At 32.9% G+C, this 26,019-nt stretch overlaps 1 protein-coding gene across 1 annotated transcript; it reads left to right on the forward strand.

The window, feature by feature from the left end:
* Positions 1–5,805: 5,805 nt before the first annotated feature.
* On the forward strand, positions 5,806–26,019 carry LOC148625993 (putative N-acetylated-alpha-linked acidic dipeptidase). The gene is made up of 18 exons (XM_088569510.1): positions 5,806–6,673; positions 8,570–8,870; positions 9,220–9,348; positions 9,762–9,945; positions 12,051–12,147; positions 12,436–12,525; positions 12,914–12,999; positions 13,409–13,528; positions 13,814–13,899; positions 15,333–15,396; positions 15,602–15,669; positions 15,940–16,022; positions 16,801–16,888; positions 18,126–18,203; positions 19,296–19,461; positions 20,378–20,459; positions 21,231–21,323; positions 22,036–26,019. The coding sequence occupies exons 1-18, from the start codon at positions 6,369–6,371 to the stop codon at positions 22,235–22,237; spliced, it is 2,322 nt and encodes a 773-aa protein (XP_088425636.1). The 5' UTR covers positions 5,806–6,368; the 3' UTR covers positions 22,238–26,019.

The raw sequence follows: 26,019 nt of genomic DNA on the forward strand, positions 1-26,019 counted from the left end.
TGAAACCTTATTTTTTTATAGCATTTTTCCACAAGCACCATTTAAGTCAAAGCATTAAATTTCAACACAAAAATATTTATGCGAAACATTGCACACTCTGGTAAAAATGTTTCAATTAAGTTTGTTTGAATAGGAAACAAGTGATAGGTGTCCATAAAATGCCTTTTAATCCATTTCTTATTAGTTGAATGCATCTTTGGTAGAAACCTCAAGTAATAGTTACTGCCAGTAACTTACTGGGCCTGCCAGGTTGAAATTTTATATTATATGCTTTCTAAACATGTTTATCAATGAATCTGTGACGACTTAACCTGGAACCTGTTTTTGTTTTTGTTAGCTTACATTTCGGATGTATGGGCCAAAACATTTATCGTCCCCCTCCCTGTAGCCGTGTAGCTACTGACCCATCAAAATTAGTACTTACCGTTTTTTTTTATTTCAAGTTATATTTTTTTCCGCCATTCCATTCTTCAAAAGAAATTTGTCAAATAAAAAAAATCAAAGACTACCTACACAAATGGTCAAACTACCATAGAAAAATCATTCGTCTGAGTAGGTCGGGAGAGGGGGAAACAAATATTTTTAAACGTGGCCAAGGCAATGGTTGGGGCCTGTAACTATTAACCTGGTTGCGTATCAAAGAACTGCAACATTTTATTAGTTGAATGGGTCATTATTAAAAAAAACTCGGCTAATAGTTAAATACTGGACCCGCCGGTTTGTTCATTCGACTGTTTGTTATTTTAGTCGTTGACAGAGTGGTGTATTTTAATTTACAGATATTGGACAAAAAGGGGTAATTCAACACTTTCTTCGAGGTTTTTAGTCTCTTTACTAAGATATGTACCTTTTTTTTTAAACTTATGTGCTATTTTCCGAGATATAAAAGTTCTAGCAGCAGAAGGCATTTGTACTTCCTGTTTACAACTACGTGTACATGCTATAACTGACTGGCCGCATGAAAAGAACACGCAAATATTTTAATCTTGGATTGGGAAAATCATATCTGTTTCATTCATAAAGTTTTAAGTTGTTCTTTTTATGCGACCACATTGAATTTTTACCTTATCGATGCTGAAATCGCGGACATGACCCGTTTTCCGGTGGATAGGCGATCGTTCAAAGAGCGATAACTCGAGTAATACAACAATTATCGTACACAGTAAGATCAGACATTCGTCTCCTCGGATATAACGGTTGGCCATCACGAATTACAGCTTTTTGTTTTAATAAAAATTGGGCATATGGAGGTCCTGAATGACCCTTCTCCTTTAAGTATTCAGACAATTTTTAAACATTTATTTCAAATATTTCAGATAATATCAGAAATCATGTAAGGATATCACTCAAAAGTGACAAAATACATAGATAAATATTTACATAAAATTGTTTTAAACTCACTAAACACTTCATCTTTTACTCATTGTGCATTTAGTCAGAACAACTATTTTGTTAATAAAGACCGGCGCGTAGCTCCCATATATGCAAAAAAAAATCATTTGCTTGCACATCTCTTCGCAAATTTCAGCTATTGACGGACTTAGTACTTCGGGTTATACCAATATCTGACTGGCCGGATATCTTCTCTGATTTCATAGGCTCTGTCTTGTGACTGTCAGTTACATAAATATTATCCTGGTTCCCGGGACTACGTTCAATGTATTAGCTAATAGCAATACACTCTCACGAGTATATGTGTAACATACTGAATATTGCGATCGGGAACCAGTCTACATAAATACAGGGTTCAGTACAGGGTTTAGTCTATAAAGTTTGATTGCCGGTCAAAATTTATAAATGAAGAAGTTAAGACTTCTATTTCAATAAGAAAAGTTCCGATAACGACAATAGTGGACATGAGATATGCAGTTCCCGCGTCCCGCCCCCTCTAGATTCAGCGCGACCTCTTCCGGTCAGAGTACCTAATGCAGTGAAGTAGGGAGCGAAAAAACAACTGATTTATGAAATATTGCGATATTTTAGTCATTTTACAAAACGGAAAATATATTTCAATATGTGACAGTGTAACCCCCACCTCGAGTCCAGCGTACGCCGTCTAAAATCGCTCGGAGTACGGCGTACGATTTAAAGCGTACAGCGCTCGCGCACAGAAGTGCCGCGTATGCTTTAAAACATCCCGAGTCCTGCGTACGAAAAAGGGGATGGGTTATAATAACAACTATAACATATTTATTCTTGTAATATGTATTTTTGCAAATACGATATAACTGTAAATCGCGGCTTAATATTTCAGCCCGCCGATTTTTGTGACTTTTTTCTAACATGGAGTCCCCCAATAGACCCTTTTGTGGTAAGTTGGTGAGCATGCTCAATATACCTTCCGCGAGGTAGAGCTTGGGTAGAACAAAAGAATTTTCCTCGCGGAAGTGTATATTGAGCATGCTCTGGTGTTCATCGACTATCCCAACAAAAGGGTCTATTATATTGTCACATCGAAAAATTGGAAATGCTAGTATATTATAAAATAAGATGTTCCGAATTCGCAAAAAGTTGAACCTTAAGTTCATGTAATTATACCTCCGTTCGGAAAGGGAGGGGTATACTGCTTTATCTTTGTCTTTTAACTTTCGTCCGTCTCATTTTTTCCTCCCTATTAAAAAACAGCTACCTACTATTTGTTATGCAGTTTGAGTAAGATGGCCTATATGACGTGATATATTTTTCAAGTCTGCTGCTTTCTACTTTCTTTCCAATATCATGATCATGGAAATCACTAGTGAGCCGTCGCTCACAAATTTATATCAATGTTTTAGTAGTATGTTTATGAATAAATAAAAACAATGTAACAATACAAATAACTAAAAATTATGGTCAGTGATATTTTTTTTTCTGGTTAAAAAAACAACCCTCTAAATCGTCAGGTCCTCGGAGCTTCCGGGGGGGGGCTTCGTCCGCCTGGGCCCACTGGGGACCTTGAGCGGTCCCCAGATCCCTTGTCGAATGTATTCTGCTTGAACATGGTTAATTTGTCTGCCCTGAAACAGACCCAAATCCTGTCATATATGAAAATACTCGCATAAGCAAAGTTTAATCTAACTAAATACTAACTTGTTTTCATAGATAGGGTACAGATATATTCATATAAGCATTTATGACTTTAGTAGTTAAAAGACTATTAAACATGTGAAGTAATTTTTTTCTTTAATGTAAGTAAAAATAATAGAAGTAATAAATTTGAATTTTAATTTTAATGGTTCAAAGTACCATGATATGTGTGTGTGTGTGTATGTGTGTGTGTGTAATTTCTTTCATAAAATATATCTGTATAGTTGTATAATACTTATCCTGGCAAAAGAATTTCAAAACATACATGTATGTATATTTGGTTGTTTATCTGTTAAAGACTTGTCATTTATTCCACTTAAGTAGCTGTCTTTGTAAGAATCATGCAAAATTTGAAAAATGTGATACACCCCAAAAAAGGCTACATATTTGTATTTTTATAATTAAGTTGCTTTATGGGTCTATACCATGAAATGTGTAATTATTTATTCATGTCTGCCTGCTCTTAGGAGATAATCCACATTGAAAATCCAATAGATTCTATTGTATTTGAGTGTCATTTACAGAGTTATTTCCCTTAATTTTCAAATATACAGTGCATTCTATATAATTTTTATCTCCTATGAGCATGGGTTATATGAAAAACCACATGTTAATTTCTGTTTACTATGACATTTCAAACAAAATATCAAAAATAAAAATATGTAGGCTTTTCACCCATGAATCACATTTTGCATGATTCTTAGCTGGAGTGCTACTAAAATACATACACAATGATACAATTCAAAAAATGTTAATAATATATACTTCAAATTTTGATATGCTGTATACGTATTTCATGGAGTAATCTCTCATCAGCACGACAGTCAATTTTTAATCAAAACCCATAAGAACATGGTCTGTACCCTTTTTTGCGACGGAAAGAAAAGTTCGTTCAGAATGACACGATATGTGATAGTGTAAACCCTATGGAACATGGTTCGTACCCCATGGGCATTGAATAATAAACTCAAAACGTAGTAAGCTAAATGATCCTGGTGGTGATTGTGACTTAAATATTTCGATCAATGGCGTCAGACATGGCTTTACAACAAATTTCAGAAATTAAGTAATGATCGATACGTATAAAACATATCTACTTACATTGTTGTTAAACAGATGACATATAATCACTATTTTAATGCTTCTTGCAAATATTTATAATTTTAGCTTTTCACATTTTGTGTGTTTTGTTTCCGTAATTTGACTCCTGTAGTCTGTTTTGAACTGGTTATTTTTGCTTGTTACATCTGCTTTTTATACGTTTTATAGACTTCTGTTATTCATTTCTGTTACGGTTTTAATGTTCAATTCTGTTTTCTTTTTAAACGTTAATTCAACCTAAACCGACTTAAAGTCGCATGACGTTTGAAATAGAAATAAAATATGACAAAGTTAATAAATGATGATTTTGACATTCCAATTATAAACTTTCTTTTCTTAATGGCAATATGCCAATAAATCGAATTCCAGGTATGGAGTATATATTTCACAGTTAATTCATTACTGTCATACATGTGATTTTTCTCAGTAGAGTGAGAATGATGTTTGATAAGATATGAAGACAGGGGTATCTTCACTTCAGAAGTTCAATGATCGCCATTACTATCTAAATGACCGATGTGTTCTTTTTATCTCATAGATGAGACAAAATATCTTTTGTTAGTTTTCACAACTTACGTGATAGAAAATCTGTAGAACTTGGCGCCTACCAGATTTAACCTATATTGAACTTGACGAGTGCCGCTGGCGGAGAAGTACAGTTTTTACCTTCCGGAACACCTGATGTCAATCCCAGAGATCATATAGCAAGTGCTTTAATTTTTTTTTTACTGGTTGTAATTTTTATCTTCAGTTTTTTTTTCATATAATTGTAACTTATTCTGTTGTCTTCATTGTGTATGAAGATTGTCTCTTCTTCCTGTTTTCGCGTTAAAGTCATGTTTAAGATTATTATTATGTCTTCGATGTATCATTCTGTGTTGATGCTTCGGTACTCTTTTACCGAAATTTAACTAATGAACATTATTAACTTATTAACAATGAATAAAATGAATGATTCTCCAAACGCTTTACAAGTTTTGTAGCAAAACGATCTCATTCGTGCAAAAACTAAGGCTATATCGCTTTCAACCAGAGTACCAAATGTTACTTTTATGAGAACAACATCCACAAATATTATATGTTTAATCCAGTAAATAAACCATTGAAACGCAAATATCATTTTCGTATAGAATATAATTCTTGAACAATGCAGTTTGAATAATTAGTTTTTTTCAAAACAATTATGATACAATCTAGCTAAATTATGGTTATCTTATCTATATAATCTTTATCTCAATCCTATACAATGATCCATTTGTGTAAAATCAGAAATGGCTTTTAACTTGAGGAAAGTAGCAACATTTCACTTGTTTTATGTTGTTTTTTTTTCTCCAAAATTTCTAGTCACCATTTTCTTTTTTGCGACTTTGCATTTAAAATGAAAAAAAAAGAGTCCTCACTAACTTCAGTTTGATAAAGACAAATTTATATTATATGGACTATAATAAACCTTGATAATATCATGAACGGTAAAATTAAATTGTTAAAATTACAGTCGAAATGCTTTCAAACTGCATCATCCGCGTAGTAAAATAAATTCTCTTCAAAGGTTCAAAGGTTAACGCACAAAGCTTTGTGAAGAAGTGACAACATTGTATTTTTATTTCATTTGTTCCTTTTCTTTGTTGGGAGTACAAGATCACTGTCAGTTGGACAACCGGAAGCCCTTGTGTATGATATTATCAAATCACAGGTGGTTGCTGAGGAATCCAATGCATTGTATGTGTCTTGGTTAAACAATCAATAGACTGACAGCTGGCGCTGGTTTCACAAAAAAATCTAAAATCCTTTCTGAACTCGAATTTCAACTGATCATATCACTAACAATTTAGGATTTTAGAACAAACCCAAGGATCTGAGAAAAATCTCAACTTGGATTTTGTTTTCTTAAGAAACCTAGCCCAGATTGAACATAATGGACATTATCCTTTAAACTACACATCACTTCAAGACACAAGGACCTCAAAAGTCCAGTAACTACCATCAACATACCAGATAACACTTAAATACAATTTACTTGTATGATAAGATAATCTCAATAATTATTGATAATTTTAGGACAAGATTTTACAAATGATGCACAAGATAATAATTCAAATACGGTTATCATGTTAACATATTGTGTATAAGTTTTAGATTGTACACGTATATATTAGACATATGCACTCTTTATATACGAGCATATAACAAATACGTTTAAAATGCCTAAAACATACGATTTAGAAGTACCTCAAAAGAGGAGAAGGAAGATTAAAATAACGGACTATACATCTTATATCTTTGGTGCTGTTGGCGTAGTTGGCGGACTAGTAATTGGTGTATTGATAGGACGATATGGATTGTGTAAGCCTTTGGAGGATAATTCCGGATCTGACATTGGGCCAACGCATCGACCACAGAGTGCATGGGAAATGATTTCTCCCTATTTTCTTGACGATGGGGATCCTTCAATCAGTGACAAACTTATCAATGATATCAACACAAGTAACATTAGACAATACCTGAAGTAAGCAAAACAAACTTATGATAATAATAATAATAATAATAATAATAACAATAATACTGATTATAATAATAATAACAATATCCTTAAGCTACATTTCAAGAGGTAATTTAATTCAGTTTCCACTAATCACTAATCCCCTTGTATACCTACTGTGTCTGAGTCTATCAATAAATCTTGCCTTGTCTTGACCTCATATCTTGACCTTCTCTACCAGATCGATGGCAAAAAGAAAAATCATAACAAAACCATACAACAAACGCGATGACTTCTCAACTTTCATTCCGTTTATGGCACCACCAACACCTGCGTTCACAATTTATATGTAATACCCACTATACATACAAGAATCTTTCTGAATAATCCATTCATAGTCATTCGCAAGCATTAGTATTGAACTTATGACATGCCCGATTGAAGGGACTCGTAAAGCATTGGTTTGCTATTTTAAACGATTGTTTTACTATTCATTTATCAATTATATCGAGTAGTTTACCATAATTTTTCGATGAATTAGCGGATAACTACGAATTCAAGCGAGCAATTTGTGAATATATATGAATATTTTGCCCAAGTCGAAAGAATTTTTGGTTTAGTATTGGCTTATTTTATACGTAAAACAAGTAAAATGTTGAATTGAAGAATACATGAGGCTGTATGGCTTGAATTCGTATCGCAATATGCAACTCCATTGAAAATTCATTATCGTTCGTAAAACACTCTTAACTAAACCGCTAGTTTTCGTAATTCCGTTAAGTTTCGTTAACCAATCGTTAACTATTCGTGACAGCTTGAATTAAATCGTGACAATTTGCATTGCACTCCAAATTATTGTTTACAATATCGTATACATTTGTAATTTACTCGTAATTAATTGCAAGAAACTTCTTATCTAAAATGCATCGCATTCATATTCATAGTAAATCGTAAAGAGATCGTTCATTCTCGTAGCCAACCATAAAACACTCGCAAACCAGTCGTTAAAGTGGCTTAAATTGCAAGGATTCGTGTTAGTTTTACGAATCTTGTAAATTATGGAGATTCGTAAAACGATATGTGTATGTGAAAGGGTATTATGCAAGAGCTCGCCGAAACTACGCAGGCGTTGTGTACCGTTGCTAGACTCCTTACAATCAGGGTACTGGAACAAGGATACATTGCTTTGCGATTAAAGTCATCATCTCAAAAAATGTGTGGTCGTCCCTATGAACTCATGATATCAAAAGAATATGATAATTGTGTAAAGACTGGACAGGAAAAACAAACACACACAGCAAAAAGCATCAGGTTACCAAAATAACATGTACAAAAAAACTAAAGTAAATAAGCAACTCGGACTCCACTAAAACTGGGAGCATGGAACAGGATTTCACCATTTCTATGTGTCACAAAATTATTTTAACATCCGCTGTGATTTAATATTGGTGGATGTTTTGTTCCCCTTTTCACAGTACTGAGACACTTTTGCAGTTTTAATGGTAAAAAACTAAAGCAATGGATACTTAAAGACTCATTGTGAACTGGGTTTTTAGAATAAATAAAAGGATAGCAATTCAGTAAGATTCTTCTAGAAAAAAATCAAAGCATCATATGCTATTTATGTAGAATTAAGATGGTACTGAACAAGAACAAGGACATAGAAACCGTTGTGATTTGGTGATCACTTAAGCAAGCCCTGTCACTTCCGCTTTGTGCAAATAGAAGTTCTTATGACTTTGAAATGATATGCATTTATTTCTCTTAAATTTTATAATTTGATTGTTTCTTTTTATATCAAAATCCAACCGTGATTGAACATACTACAAATATCAAACCGATTATTGTAAGCATGTGTATGTCTCATAGTCTTCAAGAAATGCTATTAATCTTTAGAAATGAACAATTAACCTATTTTCATAGAGAACTATCAGAAAATCCCCATCTTGCTGGGACCGATGCCGATTTTAAGCAAGCTGAAGAACTTAAAAACTTTTGGAAAAGTGTCGGATTGGACGAAGTCCATATCCAACCATATGACGTGTTACTATCCTACCCAAACACCACAGATGAAGATAACATGAATCAGATACAGATAATTTCCAGCAACGGAAGTGTTATATATGCATCTCCTCTTTATGAGAAAATTTTGCATCCTTCAGAAAACAAAACAGGTGTAGTCCCTCCATTTAATGCCTACTCATCTCCTGGAGTTGTGAATTCGGTGTGTACACATTATTATATACGCGTACAAAATATGACACATTACATTAAAATTCAATGAATATTGTCTTTTTCTCGCCTTTAATTTTTTGTTAAGCTACTTTTCTTGTTGTTGATCGCTGCTCCCATGTTTCATGATATAAGGATTTACTGTTTTATTGAACTATCTACATATGTTTTTGTTTTTGTTTTTGTTTTTATTTTGTTTTGTTTTTTCTTTGTTGATTTATTTTTTTTCGCTTCGTTAATGTTATTCCTTTTAAGTTACACTTATTTAACTATGGCTTTCCTTTTGTTTTGTGTAAATGTCCTACTTTCGTGATAAAGATTTTCCCTTTCTTATGTTGCAGTCTGAATTGATCTATGTAAATTACGGTCGTGTGGAAGACTACAACTATTTGGAAAATCATTTTCCTAGTATTAACGTTTCTGGAAAAATTGTGATAGCAAGATACGGAAAGATATTCCGAGGAGACAAGGTAAAACCCTTGTAAATAACATGACTATTATTTATTCTGTTTAATTACCAAGATAAGAAAAAATACAAACAGTAAAGAAACATGTGAGTTAGGACTAATTAAGGGAACTATGATTCGATCGGGAATCAAAAGAGTATATACCAAGGATAATTGATGACTAGATAGGGAACATAAACACACACAAAAAAGAAATTGTTATTAAGGTAAGGTGCTGAAAACATTTTTTCTTGTTTGATGACATTCCATTTCATTCTTAGTCATCATGAAGGAAAACGGTCACTTACAAAGCATTTGATGTGCGATACGCATAGTCATTTTTATACTTATTGACATTATTTCCTTAAACTCCGACTTGATTGTAGACAATACACATGCAATATGTTCACTGAAAATATCTCTCTAAATCTGTACAGGTTGCTCAAGCTACAAGACATGGAGCGATTGGAATTATAATATACTCAGATCCGGCTGACTACAGCGATAACCAGACAGAAAATGTTTATCCTGAGTCAATGTGGCTTCCACCATCAGGTGCTCAAAGAGGAACGGTAATGAAAAATAATGGCGACCCTCTAACGCCCGGTTATCCAGCAACAGGTACAGTGAATTTGTTTGGACGGAAACCGTTTGCCACTTTTTGGAATCGGTTTAAAAATACCATATAATCACAATAAAAGTAGTCATGTATTGAATCAATTTATATCGATCGCTCGAATTTTACGCCTCAAATAATTGTCAAATAGCAAAAATAGAGCATAAAAGGATAGTACAGGGATCGAATCCAAACGTTTCTAACAAAAGCTTATTGTTGTAAATAGTTTATACAGAACACTTCAATTTATTTTTAAATTCACCATTTTGATTACGAAGGACATTTAATAAAACCATGCACACCAAATTCATGATGCACTGTATCATTGCGCCAGTTTGCGTAATATTTCAGTTTAATGCCGGTTACGTGGAATACCTTGATTAATAAACTCTCAGATATACCGCGTAATTGAACTACATGTAAAATTACTAGTTGGCATTTCCCATTCTCGAAAGTTTCAAGTTGAAATTCAAGTTATGGACCTTCAGATCGAAACTGTCTGTCAAATCGTTCGAACATAAGCCACAATCATTGAAATGAATCATATCCTTAGATACATGTCCCTCTCAATTATCTACATTCCTCAGTTGATAAGACAAATATATAGCACAAACACTAATGTTCCAGATACACGTACGGTAACAAAACCGCAAATGCTTAGAATATAATTTCAACAATGTCTGGTGCAGAAAACACTAGCTATGCCCTTTTGGAGGCCCTGCAGCACATTCAGCTCTATTGTCTTTACACATGACCAAACTAGCCAAATCAAATGATAATTCCAAAATGCAATATTACCAGACCACAGACTGGCACCATTCCCGGAAAATGCATTATCGAAATTCCTATGCCATCGTTTTAAACAAGGTTTCATTTTTATTTGTCATCAGATGTCACGAGGCGGTAACCGTAATAAAAATAAATACACGATATAGTTTGTGATACATCGTGATGGCTTCGGGGATTATGCTACCCTTTTGATAAAAAACACTGACAAAAAATGAGCTACACATAATAGCATTGAACCCCTTCCCTTCAAAGTTTCTCTATCGTCTAACCCGGACTTGACTTTCTATGAGCAACTCGGTAGGTGTTTCTAGAAAAGCAATGTCGGTGCATCTGGTCCATGCTCCCAGTTTTTAGTGGAGTTCGAAATGCTCATTTACTTTTGTTACTTTATATTTATTATTTTATTTATTATATGTTCTTTGTTGTGTTTGTCTGTTTTCCATGTCTGGTCTTTGTCCCTGGAATACATTCATTTGATTTCCGCTAGAAACTTTGGTTCCCTTGTTTACTCTTTATATAATTTTCTCGATCGGATCCACTGCTCTTTTTGTAAATATTTAAATCTGCCAGGGACTGCAGGAAACATTTGGAGACAGCTCATCCAATTGGTACTCAGCATTTCTCTTTATATTTCATTTTTATGGTTGTCATTTATAGATTAAAATCGAATGTTTGTTATGCGTCTAAAATAAATAAGCACCTTAAATTCATCATTCATTGATAGTTAACGACTGCTTTATTCGGATAAATGCATAGAAATAAACAGGTACTGATAAGAGTTAGAGGTCAACTATTCTTAATTAGATTGTTGTTAATACAATCCTAATTCATCAGCATAGTACGCCGTAAAAGTTGTTTATTGGGATTGTTTACTGGCGTATTAACATAGAATTAAACTGGGTATATTAGAAATACCAATAAAACGGACCTGGCTCTCTGCATCTAAACTTAAATGGGTATGTCAATTAATGGGACTATTTTACTGCGGTAATATAAGATAATTGAAGATGCTATCAGGTTTTTCAAACCTAAAGGCTCTGGTGACTGCTTTATCAATTCTGATCTTCGATCTAAATTGATACAAAGTGTCTTGTAAAAAACAGGTTTTCCGGTTTTTTTTCTGGGTTCGGTATCAACAGACTTTACTTGTAGTAACTTTAAAAATGGTTTATGTATACCTTGGGGATAATGTTTTTTTTTTATCTTATGATTTCATTTCCAAACCTTTCTTTTTAGATTGTTTTTTTTTTAATTTGTTTGATTGTTTGTTTATTTGTTTGTTTTTGTTTATGTACTCAATGAAGTTTATTGTTGAAAATAGATACGGCCTACAGACTAAGCAAGGAAGAAGTAAAAAAATGGTTGCCAACAATACCAGTACATCCCATTGGATATGATATCGCCTCAGAACTGTTCGAGTAAGGAATAATCATATATTTGAAATAATTGGAGTTATGTCTTAACACTACAGCTATGTTTACAAGTTACACAAAAAACCTTATATTGATAAAGAAAACACATAAGAGAAAGGAAAAAAGATGAAAGTTGTTAATTTAACACGAGTTTTCTTTGCTACTGGAACAACAACAAAGGCTGAATGTTTTAAATTGGGTTGTCTCTAAAAACCCAAAAAGTTTGGGAGTAAAAATGACGATTAGTGAACTGATTTTTTAACAAGTTGTGCGTGTTTACTTTTTCTTTTGCAGTTCAATGACTGGACCTACTAATATCAGTCAGGACTGGAAAGGTGCAATGAATGTGACATACAGGCTTGGTGGTCCTCTCAATAATAATCAGTACGGTATTTGAAAGTTTTGAATAATAAATACCAATTAAAATAAAATTCATACACTGCAAGTGATAGAGATGATTCAAGGTATAGAAAAATTCTTCGAAATTCATGTGTAACCATTGTTTTTTTTTTTTAAAGTCATTTGCTGTTTGTACGGCACTGAAGTGCTTTTTTGAAACACATATTTCTCAATGAACTCAACCAAATGATGCAAAGTAAAAATTTCATACAAATCTATATATTTTTTTATCTCAAAGGTGCAACAATCGAACTAACTGACTAAGACTGGTAATGTGGCCATTCTTGTACCTTGTTATTCATTTGAAGAAATGTATTCCAAATTTAACTACAGACAAAGTGGCGATCTGATTGCTTTTACTTCAATAATTTAGGATAGTGAAGATGCGTATATCAACATCAAACCAAAGGCGAAAGATTTATGATGTATTTGGAATAATACGCGGAGCAATTGAGCCTGGTGAGATATTTGATTATTATCTGTCTGTTGTTTCTACTACCATTTGTACCGATCAAGTATTTTTTAAGAAGGGAGACCTAAGGTAAGGGACATAACTCATGAAATCAGTGATATGTTTGTATTATCAATTTCACCAAAGCCTTTCAAGCTTTTGTTTGACGCAGAATAAAATGAATCCAAGTTAATTAGATGCTTACATAAAATTGATGTAAAATTCTGAATACAAACATTGCAATGATTTTTAGGAGTTGTGTCCCTTACCCTAGGTCTACCTCTTTAAAGCCAGTCACCCTCTTCAATATTTCATTTTACAACTGACATGCAAATATTTTAATTTACATGTATTTAAAGTATTGCTGACGTAAGAAATATTTGCACACATGATAAGTGATTTAGCCTTTTCTTTAAGATCGTTATGTATTAGTTGGTAATCATAGGGATGCGTGGGTGTTTGGTGCTATTGACCCGTCAAGTGGAACTGCTGTGTTGAAGGAAATATCACGAGCGATGGGTTTTAGAGTAAAAAATGGTGAGTTTTTTTAAGACAATTTGAGATTTCAAACTTTTCAAAAATACTTTGGTTTCAATAAGTAAATGAATTTATATTTGAACCTGGCATGAATTTATCAAAACTTTTCAATCATCTAAAAGAAATACACGTTTTCAATTTCAAAAATATCAAAAGCTTAGAGTCATAATGCTTCAACCGTTACCGTTAAAGAAAGAGTGCATGAAATAACTTTTGTGTGGCTTAATCTTTACACACAAATTTGAAAAAAAGTATGAGATAATCCATACACAATACGTACTATAGGAGAGTGGCGACCACGCCGATCAGTAATATTCTGTAGTTGGGGAGCAGAAGAATATGGATTAATTGGATCAAATGAATGGGTGGAGGTAAGCTTTTAGATGTATAATGGTATCAAACTGATCACTTGATAACCGACAAATAAATGGGTGGAGGTAAGCTTTTAGATGTATAATGGTATCAAACTGATCACTGGTTAACCGACAAATGAATGGGTGGAGGTAAGCTGTTAGATGTATAATGGTATCAAACTGATCACTGGTTAACCGACAAATGAATGGGTGGAGGTAAGCTGTTAGATGTATAATGGTATCAAACTGATCACTGGTTAACCGACAAATGAATGGGTGGAGGTAAGCTGTTAGATGTATAATGGTATCAAACTGATCACTGGTTAACCGACAAATGAATGGGTGGAGGTAAGCTTTTATATGTATATTGATATCAAACTGATCACTGGTTAACCGACAAATGAATGGGTGGAGGTAAGCTTTTATATGTATAATGATATCAAACTGATCACTGGTTAACCGACAAATGAATGGGTGGAGGTAAGCTTTTAGATGTATAATGGTATCAAACTGATCACTGGTTAACCGACAAATGGCTATTAAATCTCGACATTAACGTGCACACTGTGGAGGAAATACTTAGTATAAGATTATTTTGCTGATTTTGTGGATCGTTATGGTGTATCCATCAGCACCATGAAAACTGATTTTTTCAACGGGTCATAGTTTTCCTTTCCTCGTTTGTCTACCCCGGACTTGACTTTTTTTTTAGCAACTCGGCGGGTGTTTCTAGAAAAGCAGAGGACGCTTACCCTACCGGTGCACCTGGTCCGTGCTCCCAGTTTTTAGTGGAGTCAGAGTTGCTCATTTACTTTTGTTACTTTGTATGTATGATTTTAGTTACTTTATATTCTTTGTTGTGTATGTCTGTTTTCCATGTCTGGTATTTGTCCCTGGATTACATTCTTTTGATTACCGCTATAACCTTGGTTCCCTTGATTACTCTTTGTACAATTAAAAAGGTTCCAGAAATTTTAGGCTTCTTGTGAACAACAGACACTAGTGAAATCTTTAACTTTTCTGTGATGAAGTAGAGACGACGACCCTTTATATACTTTACTGTCAAAATTATTCAACCAATCCTGTTTCGGTTCATTTTACCAGACCTCTCCAATTTACTACAAAGTTTTGCTTTTTGAATCAAAACACACAACTAAGTTTAAAAATGAAAAATGTTTATTGTGGAAAAAAAATATTTATTTTCAATTAAATACGTATAATGTTCTCTTAATTTATTTCTTGTGCATGCAGATGTAAATATGCTTAATTTTTAAATATAGAGAGAGGGACTTTGTAAAAACCCGAATCATTGCCAAACGATATTTAATAAATAATTTTATTATTTATTTGAGTTATTATTCAAACGAAATGTTTAAACTTAAACTTTAACAAATAACGAAAAGCGAAAAAAAAATGAATCAAGATATAACAAAAATGAAATTTTCTTTCAGCAATTTGCGAAGAATTTGCAGACAAGAGGAGTAGCCTATCTGAATGTTGATATCGCTGTTTCAGGTACTTTAAATCAAGAGTTTAAATGCCTGCGGATATATGCGTATGTTACGTGACTGATCTATTCACTCTCGGGGTCATGCGAAATAAGTCCGTTCATTTAAACGTGGTCAAAAAGACGCAAACATATGCAAAACGTATGTCTGTTTAATTTATAGAAATAAATTTTGTATAATTTTCAAATTAGCTACTTTATTTCAATTTACAGGCAACTATTCCTTTACTGCGGACGCCTCACCATTATTAAAGCATGTTATTTACGAAACAGCTAAAAGGGTAAGAAATCACTTGAATAGAGATAATTCTAAGCAAGTACTTACTAATAAAACTTTTCTTAAAGTTAAAATATGCATACCTTTACCTTGAAAAAAGACGGTTTTTGCTTAAGCAAGTGACGAAGTGTTATAATCTTTACTACTTTTCCAGATCCTTGTGGTGTTACATGAAGTTTAAATACAAAAGATGGAACTTATGAAGTACGGCAATAAACATTTTACTTACATTTGGATATCTCCACGTTTACATTATAAGTAACATTATTCACAGGTGCAAAGTCCAGACACATTTGAAACATTGTATGATCATTGGAAAAAGAACCACCCTGATTCAAAAGATCCAACGAAACCGAGGTACGTTCATCCATACACGTTCAAGAACTCAAAAAAGAAAAAAAAATACAAAAGGAACACCTTTAGCTGCTAAATATATCTAAAACATGAAGTGTACATATTGAAAAAATGATGCCTATTAACCTTTCAAGGACGAATGATGCGTTGAGTGAAGTAAAAGATTACTGAACAGGGGTAAACAAATTTAAAACGAGATACTCTGAATTTTAGATACAAGTTGTAAAATAAATAAAGAACAACAACATTAAAGGAAAAACACACATCATAAGTGACAACAACATTACAAAACTTAAACTTAAGAAATATGATTTGAATATAAGTCGCTAACGGGTGGATACTTCATTTTTTAATAAGGTTCGGCTCTTTTATTTATTGTCTTAATAATTAGTAAATCATGAATTACTTCGAATGTTCAAATCAAAAATACATATTTTTGTACTAGTCATAAGACTCATCGTCATCTGATTTTTACATTAATATTAGTGATAAGTGGTTGTCTACTGACAGCTTGTTTCTTTTTCCATTTTTGACGAAAAATTCCCTACTAGACAAAATAATGACTGACATGACCATCAACAGTCGTTTTTGACTGATACAAACACAAAATGTCTTAATCAACGCATTATCTGTCTATGACAAATACCACAACGGTAGGAAATGTTGCATCAGCCATTTGTTGTCAATCTAAACAGAAGAAAGGGCCAAGTAAGAAAATGCAATAAAACAAGGATATTTTTTGCCTTAAAGAAATTATATTGAATTGTCAATTTCAATTAAGGGTACCTGTTGCTGGCTCTGGTAGTGATTTTGCTCCATTCATGCAACTTGCTGGAATGCCAATCATTGACGTAACCTATGGTAGTAAGGTAGGTATTTTTGAATAAATATGTTTCAGGAAGACTAAATTTTATGATTGTTTTAAAACGGACTGACCTTTGAAGTCACATTATTTTTAAAAATAAAGCTACATAATGGTCAGCACTTGGTAAATAGTAATGTAGTGGAGTATTGTATCCGTGAATTATTTCAACTCTAATTGGATACAATAAGGCTTCTGGAACAGGGTTATGTTGCTACAAAATTGAAGTCATCAAAACAGGAGTTTTATGGTGGTCATCACGAATTCGTTGATTGTTACGGTGTATACATCTGAACCATTGATTTGTCCAACGTGCCAGAGCTTTCCTTTCCTCTTTCGTCTACCATAGTCTCGACGTTTATAATGTTTCTAGAAAAGCAGAGGACGCTTACCTTACCGGTGCATCTGGTCCATGCTCACAGTTTTTAGGGAAGTCCGAGCGCTGCTCATTTACTTTGTACTATTTTAGTTATTTTATGCTCTTTGTTGTGTTTATCTGTATTCCATGTCTGGTCTTTGTCCCTAGAGTACATTCTTTTGACTTACCCTAGAATCTTGGTTACCTTGATTACCCTTTCTGCATATAATCTAAACGTCCAAATGTGTTGCACGAAATTACAACAAATATTGAGCAAAATTCTACAGTGACGTAGGTAAAATTGAGAAAAACGTAGGTATGATGTCGGAAATAAGACTTCTATATGTTTTTGTCGTTCGTCATATGTATATTCTCGTACGCGTTTTACGATCATGGGTGTGTTATAATGAACATTGCATCACGTCATATTATAATTGTATCTAAGGTCTAGAGCATGTATACACAAAAGGTTAAGCTGTTATTACGGTAAAAAGCGTATCACATACGGGACAATATTCAAAACATACAGATGATTTAAGATAAGTAATCATCAAGGCTATATCTATTTTATTTCGTGAATGGTTAAAGGTTTTATTTCTTGAAGATGGCTTTATAAACTTTCAAAAATCATTTTGTGTAAAATATTGTATGAGTAGTACACATGAGTTCAGCAGTAAAACTTTTATTTTCATTGTATCGTTTGAATCGAATCATAAACATTCATTTTATTTGTGTCATATATTTTACATCTCTTATACGGGCATTAGATAAATCTTGAAAGTTTGCCCTAATAAACATGGGAACGTTAGCGCTTTTGAAATCGAAAACAAGCTTGCTTCAAAGCACTATACAATTTACTTTGATATTTTCTTTCTACATGCTACAGAAAGCGAGCTATCCGTTGTACCATTCAGAATATGAAACTTTTTATGCAGTAGAGACTTTTTTGGATCCAAACTTCAAGGTGAGTATATGATGTTTAAAGCAAAATTGATTTATCGAACTTATAGCTTATTTTTTTTATAAACAAGTAGCATTGCTAAAGTTGACAGTTTGATAAAGTCTTTATTATGTTTACTTGGTCAACCAACTGCCTAACACATTAAGTAGCACTCCAGCTAAGGATTATGCAAAATATGATTCATGGGAGAAAAACCGACATGTTTTTATTTTTTGATATTTTGTTTGAATTGCCATAGTAAACAGAAATTTACATTGGTTTTTTTTCATATAACCCGTGTTCTTAGGAGATAAACATTATATATATTGCACTGAAAATTGCAAAATTAAGGGAGATAACTCTGTAAATGACACTGAAATACAATAGAATCTATTGGATTTTTAATGTGGATTATCTCCAAAGATCAGATAGATTTAATTGAATAATCAAACTTTTCATAATATATACCCTTGAAATAACTTAATTACAAAAATGAAAACATGTAGCCTTTTTTGGGGTGTATCACAGTTTTTCAGATTGTGCATGATTATTACAAAGACAGCTATTTAAGTTTTAAAAAGATAATTACATAAAATTTTTCTCCATTTTGGGGAAACATATCTATCATTGAGATTGTTATCACTATTGTAATGTTTTCATACATGGTCGTTTTATTTACTTCTAAGACGGCTAGATATTTTGTAATTTCACACCATAAGATGAACAAGTGATACGGTATCAACGATTCGCGGTTGTGATGAGACACATTTTATATAAAATCTGATCGGTCGAAAATGACGTTGTGACGTTGTTAACGCTGTTCTTCCTTTGTAACAACTAGTGACGTCATGGACGGACGATCGTTAGAATTTCTACAATTACAAATGCTGAATATCAAGCTGCAAACTATTTCAAGGAATTATAGAGGAAAAGCTTTTTTAAAGCGTGAAATTTGAATATTGCAAAATATCAACTTGTCTTTTTTAATTTCAACATCATAAAAACCTGCCAAGACTCATTTAATATTGAAATAGTATGACTTGAGTTGGTATTTAACAATATTCAACTTTCACCCGTTATAAAACCTATCATTTTATTTCTTTCAAAAATCTTTAGTACCACCAAACTGTTGGACGTGTACTGGTAGAGGGAGCTAGATACTTAGCAGAGGAACTGATTGTTCCATTCGAGGTCACAGATTATTCTAGCAAAATAAATGAACTTGTGAAACAGATAAAACTTGACAAAGGTCAAATATTATCAACGCACAGTATCAACATGAGTAAGTTACTTTTATCGATAGAAATATTTTCATTACAGACTTACAGCATAAGAAATTTCACTTACGCGACCTCTCTGAGGAATTGTTTCTACCTTTAACTATTGTATGGTGAGCTTCTGCAATTTTTCTTTCTGCATTTGTAGTTCTTTGTATCTGGCATTACCACTTGAGTGGTTTCAAATTAATCACTTGCAAACCTGATTTGTTCAACGTGTCATAGTTTTCCTTTCTTCTTTCGTCTAACCCTGACTTGATTTTTTTATGAGCAACTCGGCGGGTGTTTCTAGAAAAGCAGAGGACGCTTACCCTACCGGTGGACCTGATCTATGCTCCCAGTTCTTAGTGGAGTCTAAGTTGCTCATTTGCTTTTGTTACTTTGTATGTATGATTTTAATTACTATATGTTCTTTGTTGTGTATATCTGTTTTCAATGCTGGTCTTTGACTCTTGATTGCGTTCTTTTGATTACTGTTATAACGTTGGTTCCCTTGATTACTCTTATTACATTGTGGTTCTGCACTATATCCCTGTGTCTTGTATATCCTTGTGTTCATCATCTTTTTTCATACTTAAGAGACAAACACATTCTTAAGTTTATCTATGTGAGATATCCTTCTCTCACCCGTGGGCACGGGTGAGATAAAACACGAGATGATCCTGATGTCACAATAAAACATTTTATGATGTCTCGTAATGTCAAAGGGATTTCGGTAAGTAGAGCTTTCTTAAATGACGTAATAATCACAAAATTATTTGTTAATATCTCTTAAGTGAAAAATTGCAACAACTGCAAATATGAATTAATTCCTTTAGTTATGCTTTGGAACATCAGACATTCGGAATGATCAAGTTTGTCGTTTGGGCAATGTGAATCTAGTTTTGATTATAATATTATTTTCATAAATTATTTTTGCAGGTTTATTAGATCAAGCTGCTGAAAATTTTAATAGCTCCATACATAGGTTTAAAGAGGCTATTGGAAACGTCGACAGAAAAAAGTAGGTAAAAATAGACACCCAAAGAAGAAAAACACACCCGTATATATTTGATTTATGTTTATTCACTGTGGAAAGTGTAACATCTCAATAGTCGTTTTTCATGTAACCGACTTTGAGTTCGTTTTTAATATAAAAGAAAAGGGAAGTAACTTTCTACATTCTTGTATTCTGACAGACTCGTTTACTGTCAAATTGGAGCAATGTGGAGTAGTATTATTCAAATTCAAATATTCAATTTATTACATCCGCGGTAAGTACTTTGATACTTTTAAATAACTTATTTCAAACCATTCAGGTGCTTACAAAAGTGAAAATAGCTTAGGTGTCATAGCAAATGTTAACAGTTTTCCATTTCTCCAATGAGACCGCCAACCAGGTTGTTTCGTGTTAGTGGGTCAAGTCCATTTGAAAAAAAAACCTTGCTAAAATGACTTGCATTCTGTAAATATGAAAAAGGACAATTGTACTATAATATTCGATGAAATATATGACTTTCATTTATATACTGCAATTTATATGAACGATCATTTGACTAATTCAGAAAACAAGTGACATTTTATGCAGTTTAAAATTACATATTGATGAATGAAGTAAAAACATACTAATTACAAATGCAAGTAATCAAATTGGTCTTCCTGATTTGGTAAAATGATGTAACGAGGTTATATAAACTTATATGTTCAGTCCATTAGAAATATAAATTCTACATATTTCCTGTAGATAATATTAATGTATTGATATTCAAAATCGCATCTCTTTTCTACTCTTCAGTCCGTTTTCAGTAAGAAAAGTTAATGACCAGTTAACATTACTAGATAAGGCCTTTTTAGATCCTCAAGGCTTGCCAGGGAGGCCTTTTGCAAGGTAAATATAAAATTTATATAAGAAAAAGAAAAAGAAACAATTTATTGACTTAATCTTATCATTCATGTAAACGTGACCTATTTATCAAATTTAAATTAAAAGTTTAAGTGTAAAACAATTTAAAATTTTGAAATTAAATTTGAAAATGCAAGTGTTTAATAATAAAAAAAAATGCAATGGGTATTCTATGGGGTATTTTTATATGGATATTAGAATTACGACAATGAGGGGGGGGGTGAAACATGGTGTAAGTGGGAAGTTTATACCATTCAAAAGCTTTACGTCCTAAATGGTAAAAGGGCAGCACACTTTATTCAATTATTCAAAGGAAAGAAAATGAAATACAAACAATATTAAAATAAAAAAAAAAAATACATGAAAAATATACATATGTTAATACTGAAAGGACAACACAAAAATTGTCATAGTTTTACCATAAATAATTGAGTTTATGAAACAGTAATCCTGCAAACTACAAAGTTTTGAACTGGACAAACTAACGCAAAAGCAGCTAAAATGATTCACGAAAGTCAAATAGTTAGTACACACTTATGTAAAGAAAACATAATGAAATATCAATTGTGAGCACTTTTAATTTACACTGAAAGGTCTTCTTTATCGAGTCATGCTTAAACGTCATATTTATTGTAATACGCTTTATTATAGCTAAAGTATAACTGACTATCTCTGAATATTTTGCATTGGGTTTTAGGCATATTTTGTTTGCTGAAAGTAGTGTTAATAGTTACGCTGGTAGCAGTTTCCCTGGACTGGTTGATTCTCTGTTTGAGATAGAAAGCGCCCCAAATCAGGAGCAGAGATGGGACATTGTGCGAAAACATTTCTCAGTTATCATATTTACAATCGAGTCAGCTGCTTCTACGATAAAGAATGTTACCAAATTCATGTCGTAGAGCAAAATATAACTTTTAGTATTTGTAATGTGTTACCAGAAAAAAACTGATATAGATGTGTATGGTTCAAGAAGAATATGTTTATCATGTTCATTTCACGTGTGAATATACTATTTAATTGTTGAGCTTAATGTTGCACCACAGAAGATGTGAATGAATAAGTATTTGAGCTAACATTGTTCATCCCGGTGGGGTTGTAGTCACTTTGACATATTTACCATATCTATCATCCTTTTATTTCTGTAGCTTCTTTTGTAAACAAGACTTTGTTGTATGAAGAGGGTACACTGTAGGCAAAATTTGCATATAAGAAGTATGGATTGCAAATGGCTGTATTTTAATCTTATGAAGATGATGTGTCTGTCTAAGAATGTATATGAACTGTGGCACACGAAGAAAAAAAAACGTATATTATTTCATTATCCAAGTATCGATACCTTATAACCTCCAGAAATAATCAAAGAGTTTGTAAAATTGCCTTTATAAGATATTGGTAGGTCATATTTAGTTGAAATGCACTATTAAAAATCCCCTGCCCGCAGATTTTCTTTATATGAGCAGTCAAAAATACCCACATCAGCATAAATTTAGATAGCATTTCAGTTGTTCTTCTAGATGATTTGAAATTATTTGAGGCAAAAAAGGCTAAATTGAAAAAAAAATATGTGCCACCCATTGTCTGATTCTTACACAGAATGGTATTCAAAACAATTAACCATCCTTTCTTACAAAGCATTTTGCATTAATATTTTAATTCAAACGGTCTTGGTGTTATTTTGACATTTTTTCTGATTATGGATAGTTCTAAAACTAATTATAACAATTATACATAATTCTTAATTCATAAGTTTACAGTGTTTTATCTGAAAATACTCGCTCTAGATACTTATATGTCACTTTGATAAACAGGAGGTGTAACGTTTACATTATGTTTACCTGAAAGTTATGTACGTATGTTGGTGAGAAATGCACTAATGACAGTAACAAATAAAAATAAAATCAGTTACTTCTAAAGAAAAAATACTGACTGACATAACTGTAAAATTGAAAAAAATGACAACATCAAGTATTGTTATTACAATTCTTCTTCTTCTTTTTTTAAATAAATGTTCCGCTTTTAAGCAGTATTCCAGATATTAGGATTAATGCAATATGGGATTCATTTTTTGAAAGACCTACATGATTATTTTTATTTTTGATATTTTGTTTAAATGTTAAAGTAAACGTGAATTAACAGAGTGTCTTTTAATAAATCCTCTTCATAGGAGATGAAAATTATATGGAATGTACTGTTGAATTCAAATTTATGGAGATAACTCTGTAAATGAAACTCAAATTCAATAGAAAGTAGCCCCGTGCAGGTCCGGATGCTAAAAATAATAGGCCTGCAGCAGCGCTAAGCTTGTCGTGAAAGGCGGCTAAATAGTGCTCAGAACCCTAGCGGGGGCTAGGGCGCTCTGCCCACAGAGCAACTGGGATGTGTGCCCCAGGTGGTGGAATGGGGTACCCCTGGCGTGTTACATGCTGGGGTTGTCAGGCTATAATACGGAAAACCTGACCGCACCGTGTTGGGAAAGACGCCACGTTCCTCGCACGTTAAAGAACCCTACTGTGACATTCTCCCGGAGTAGGAACCTTTGCGCTCCGCCACAGGAGGCTAAAGGTTACAGACCACCAATTCAACCAATGAGCATTTGGAACGTACGCAAAAATAGTCCTACGCAGAAATTACCCCTGTTCCTCATAGTGCTGTGAAAAAAAGGTCTCATCTCATTTAAAAAAATTAAACAGTTTTTGAAAGGAAAAACATTTCTGTACATTCTATAGGTGCATTTTGCTTCTTGTGATGTGAAGCCTAATCTCCATAATGATTTCTAAATATACCCCTATCTTGTGAAAACACTGGGATTTCCCATGCTATTTATAGACACTTCACTTCCGGTGACCAGTACTGCACTGCAAGTCTACTAACCCCACATGCCATTCTGAGGATTGTGAGCTGACATATATAGAATCATGCTGATATATAGTCCTCTGCAGGTTAAAGTTAAGGTAAAGTCCAGAGAAGCCATTGAATATTGTGAAATTAGCATAGAAGCCTATGGGAAGTGGAATTAGTGGTTTTTAGCCTAAATTGTCCAACCCTACCCACCTCTCCCTATTTCCAGTGGCAATCAAAATTTGTCGACCCCATTGTCCTTGTGTCCCATCCCTTTTTCATTTCATCATCATTTCATGTTCATTTTATCATCAATTCCATGTTCATCGTCTGAATATAGCTGAAATATTGCTGCTCGGACGTTAAACCCCAACAAACAAACAAACAAACAATAGAAAGTATTTGGTTTTCAATGTGGATTATCTCCTCAGAGCAGACATATTAGGATGAATGATAATACATTACATCATATAGATCCACATAACAACTTGATAACACAAATGAAATGTGTAGCCTTTTTATAATGTGTATCATCTATTACAGAATTTGCACGATACTTACAGACTGCTACTGAAACAACTTTACTCTTTGTCTTTGATTGCCAGGGCATGTTAGACACATCGAACGGAGTATTCAAGACGTTGTTTTATGTTATGAATATTATGTTACGTTTTTCAACAATTGTCAGGGAAGGATTGACAAAATTTCAAGTTCTGGTAAATTATCTTGAGGCACTAGATTTTTAGTACGCAGCTTAAGTATGGGGTCCTTTATCATGGTATACGCACTCCTATTTCTTGTTTAACGACGTCACAACAACCTACCTATATCTGTCTTTGACCCAATTTTTTACTTTTATTACTTTTCTTTTCTTTTTTTTTTTTTTGTTTTGTTTTGTTTTGTTTTTTGTTTTTTGTTTGTTCACGATTTCTTCTAATCTTTAAGGGCTAAAGGGTGTGTTTAGTTATATTCTAAAGTGCTTATATTTCTATTTTCCTATTAACATAAGTTGACGATCTTCACCTTTTTAAAAGGTCGATCATTTGTGCAGAGTATTTTGATATATCGCATATAAATGTATTTATCAGTTACATTTTTTCTCTATATAAATTCAGAAGTAAATTCTCAGGAAAAAGTACAAAAATGAGACTACACATGACATGACATATGGACATTCAACACTTGAACATGAAAAAAGTAATGCTGTCGAGATGATAAGAATCACATTTTTGTTAATTTTGATTACTTTGAAATTCTGAAAAGGATGAGAGTCCATAAGGCCTTGTTCTGCCTACTGAAATAATTGGTAAAAAAATATTAATTTGGAAGAAAACTAAATAATAATGTAATACATATTGTAATTTTTCAATTTTATGCATTCAGTTTGTTATTTAATGAGTAACAATACAAAAACGAATGCACAAAAACCCCCTGAAAGGCTATTTTGTCAATAAAATAGCATTTTTTCACTCTTCTGCCACATATTTTATAGTGAGATCCAGCGTTAACCAAAAAAAAAAGATTGATACTGAAAGTGTGCATTTATAAAATCTTTCTACGGGAAAAAGGATTTTTTATTTTTTGTTAACGCTGGATCTCTATGTGCATTTAACAAAAAACCTTCTAAAATCATGCTTAAAATTCCTTTAAAAAAGTCGTACTTTACCTGTATATGTATCATGTGACCTAGCTAACTGTTACATGATTAAGTACCTGGCCACCCGTGTAATATACGCTGAAATCCTAATTACACTGTACAAGTGGAGTAGACATATTCATTAAAGAGCTTCTATCTCACCTTTATGCCAAAGAATGAAATAAAGTCTAAAATAATCTTTGATCA

The sequence above is a fragment of the Perna viridis genome, chromosome 2 (assembly GCF_037379345.1).
Source record: "Perna viridis isolate PV_CMFRI_1.1 ecotype Kerala chromosome 2, ASM3737934v1, whole genome shotgun sequence".
Classification (NCBI taxonomy): domain Eukaryota; kingdom Metazoa; phylum Mollusca; class Bivalvia; order Mytilida; family Mytilidae; genus Perna; species Perna viridis.

What these genes read in the sequence shown, in the direction of transcription:
- LOC148625993 (XM_088569510.1), top strand. Translation starts at nt 6,369, where the DNA reads ATGCCTAAAACATACGATTTAGAAGTACCTCAAAAGAGGAGAAGGAAG. An exon ending in ACGTAACCTATGGTAGTAAG is followed by an intron (nt 16,889 to 18,125) that starts GTAGGTATTTTT and finishes TACATGCTACAG; the next exon opens with AAAGCGAGCTATCCGTTGTA. An exon ending in TTTTGGATCCAAACTTCAAG is followed by an intron (nt 18,204 to 19,295) that starts GTGAGTATATGA and finishes AAAAATCTTTAG; the next exon opens with TACCACCAAACTGTTGGACG.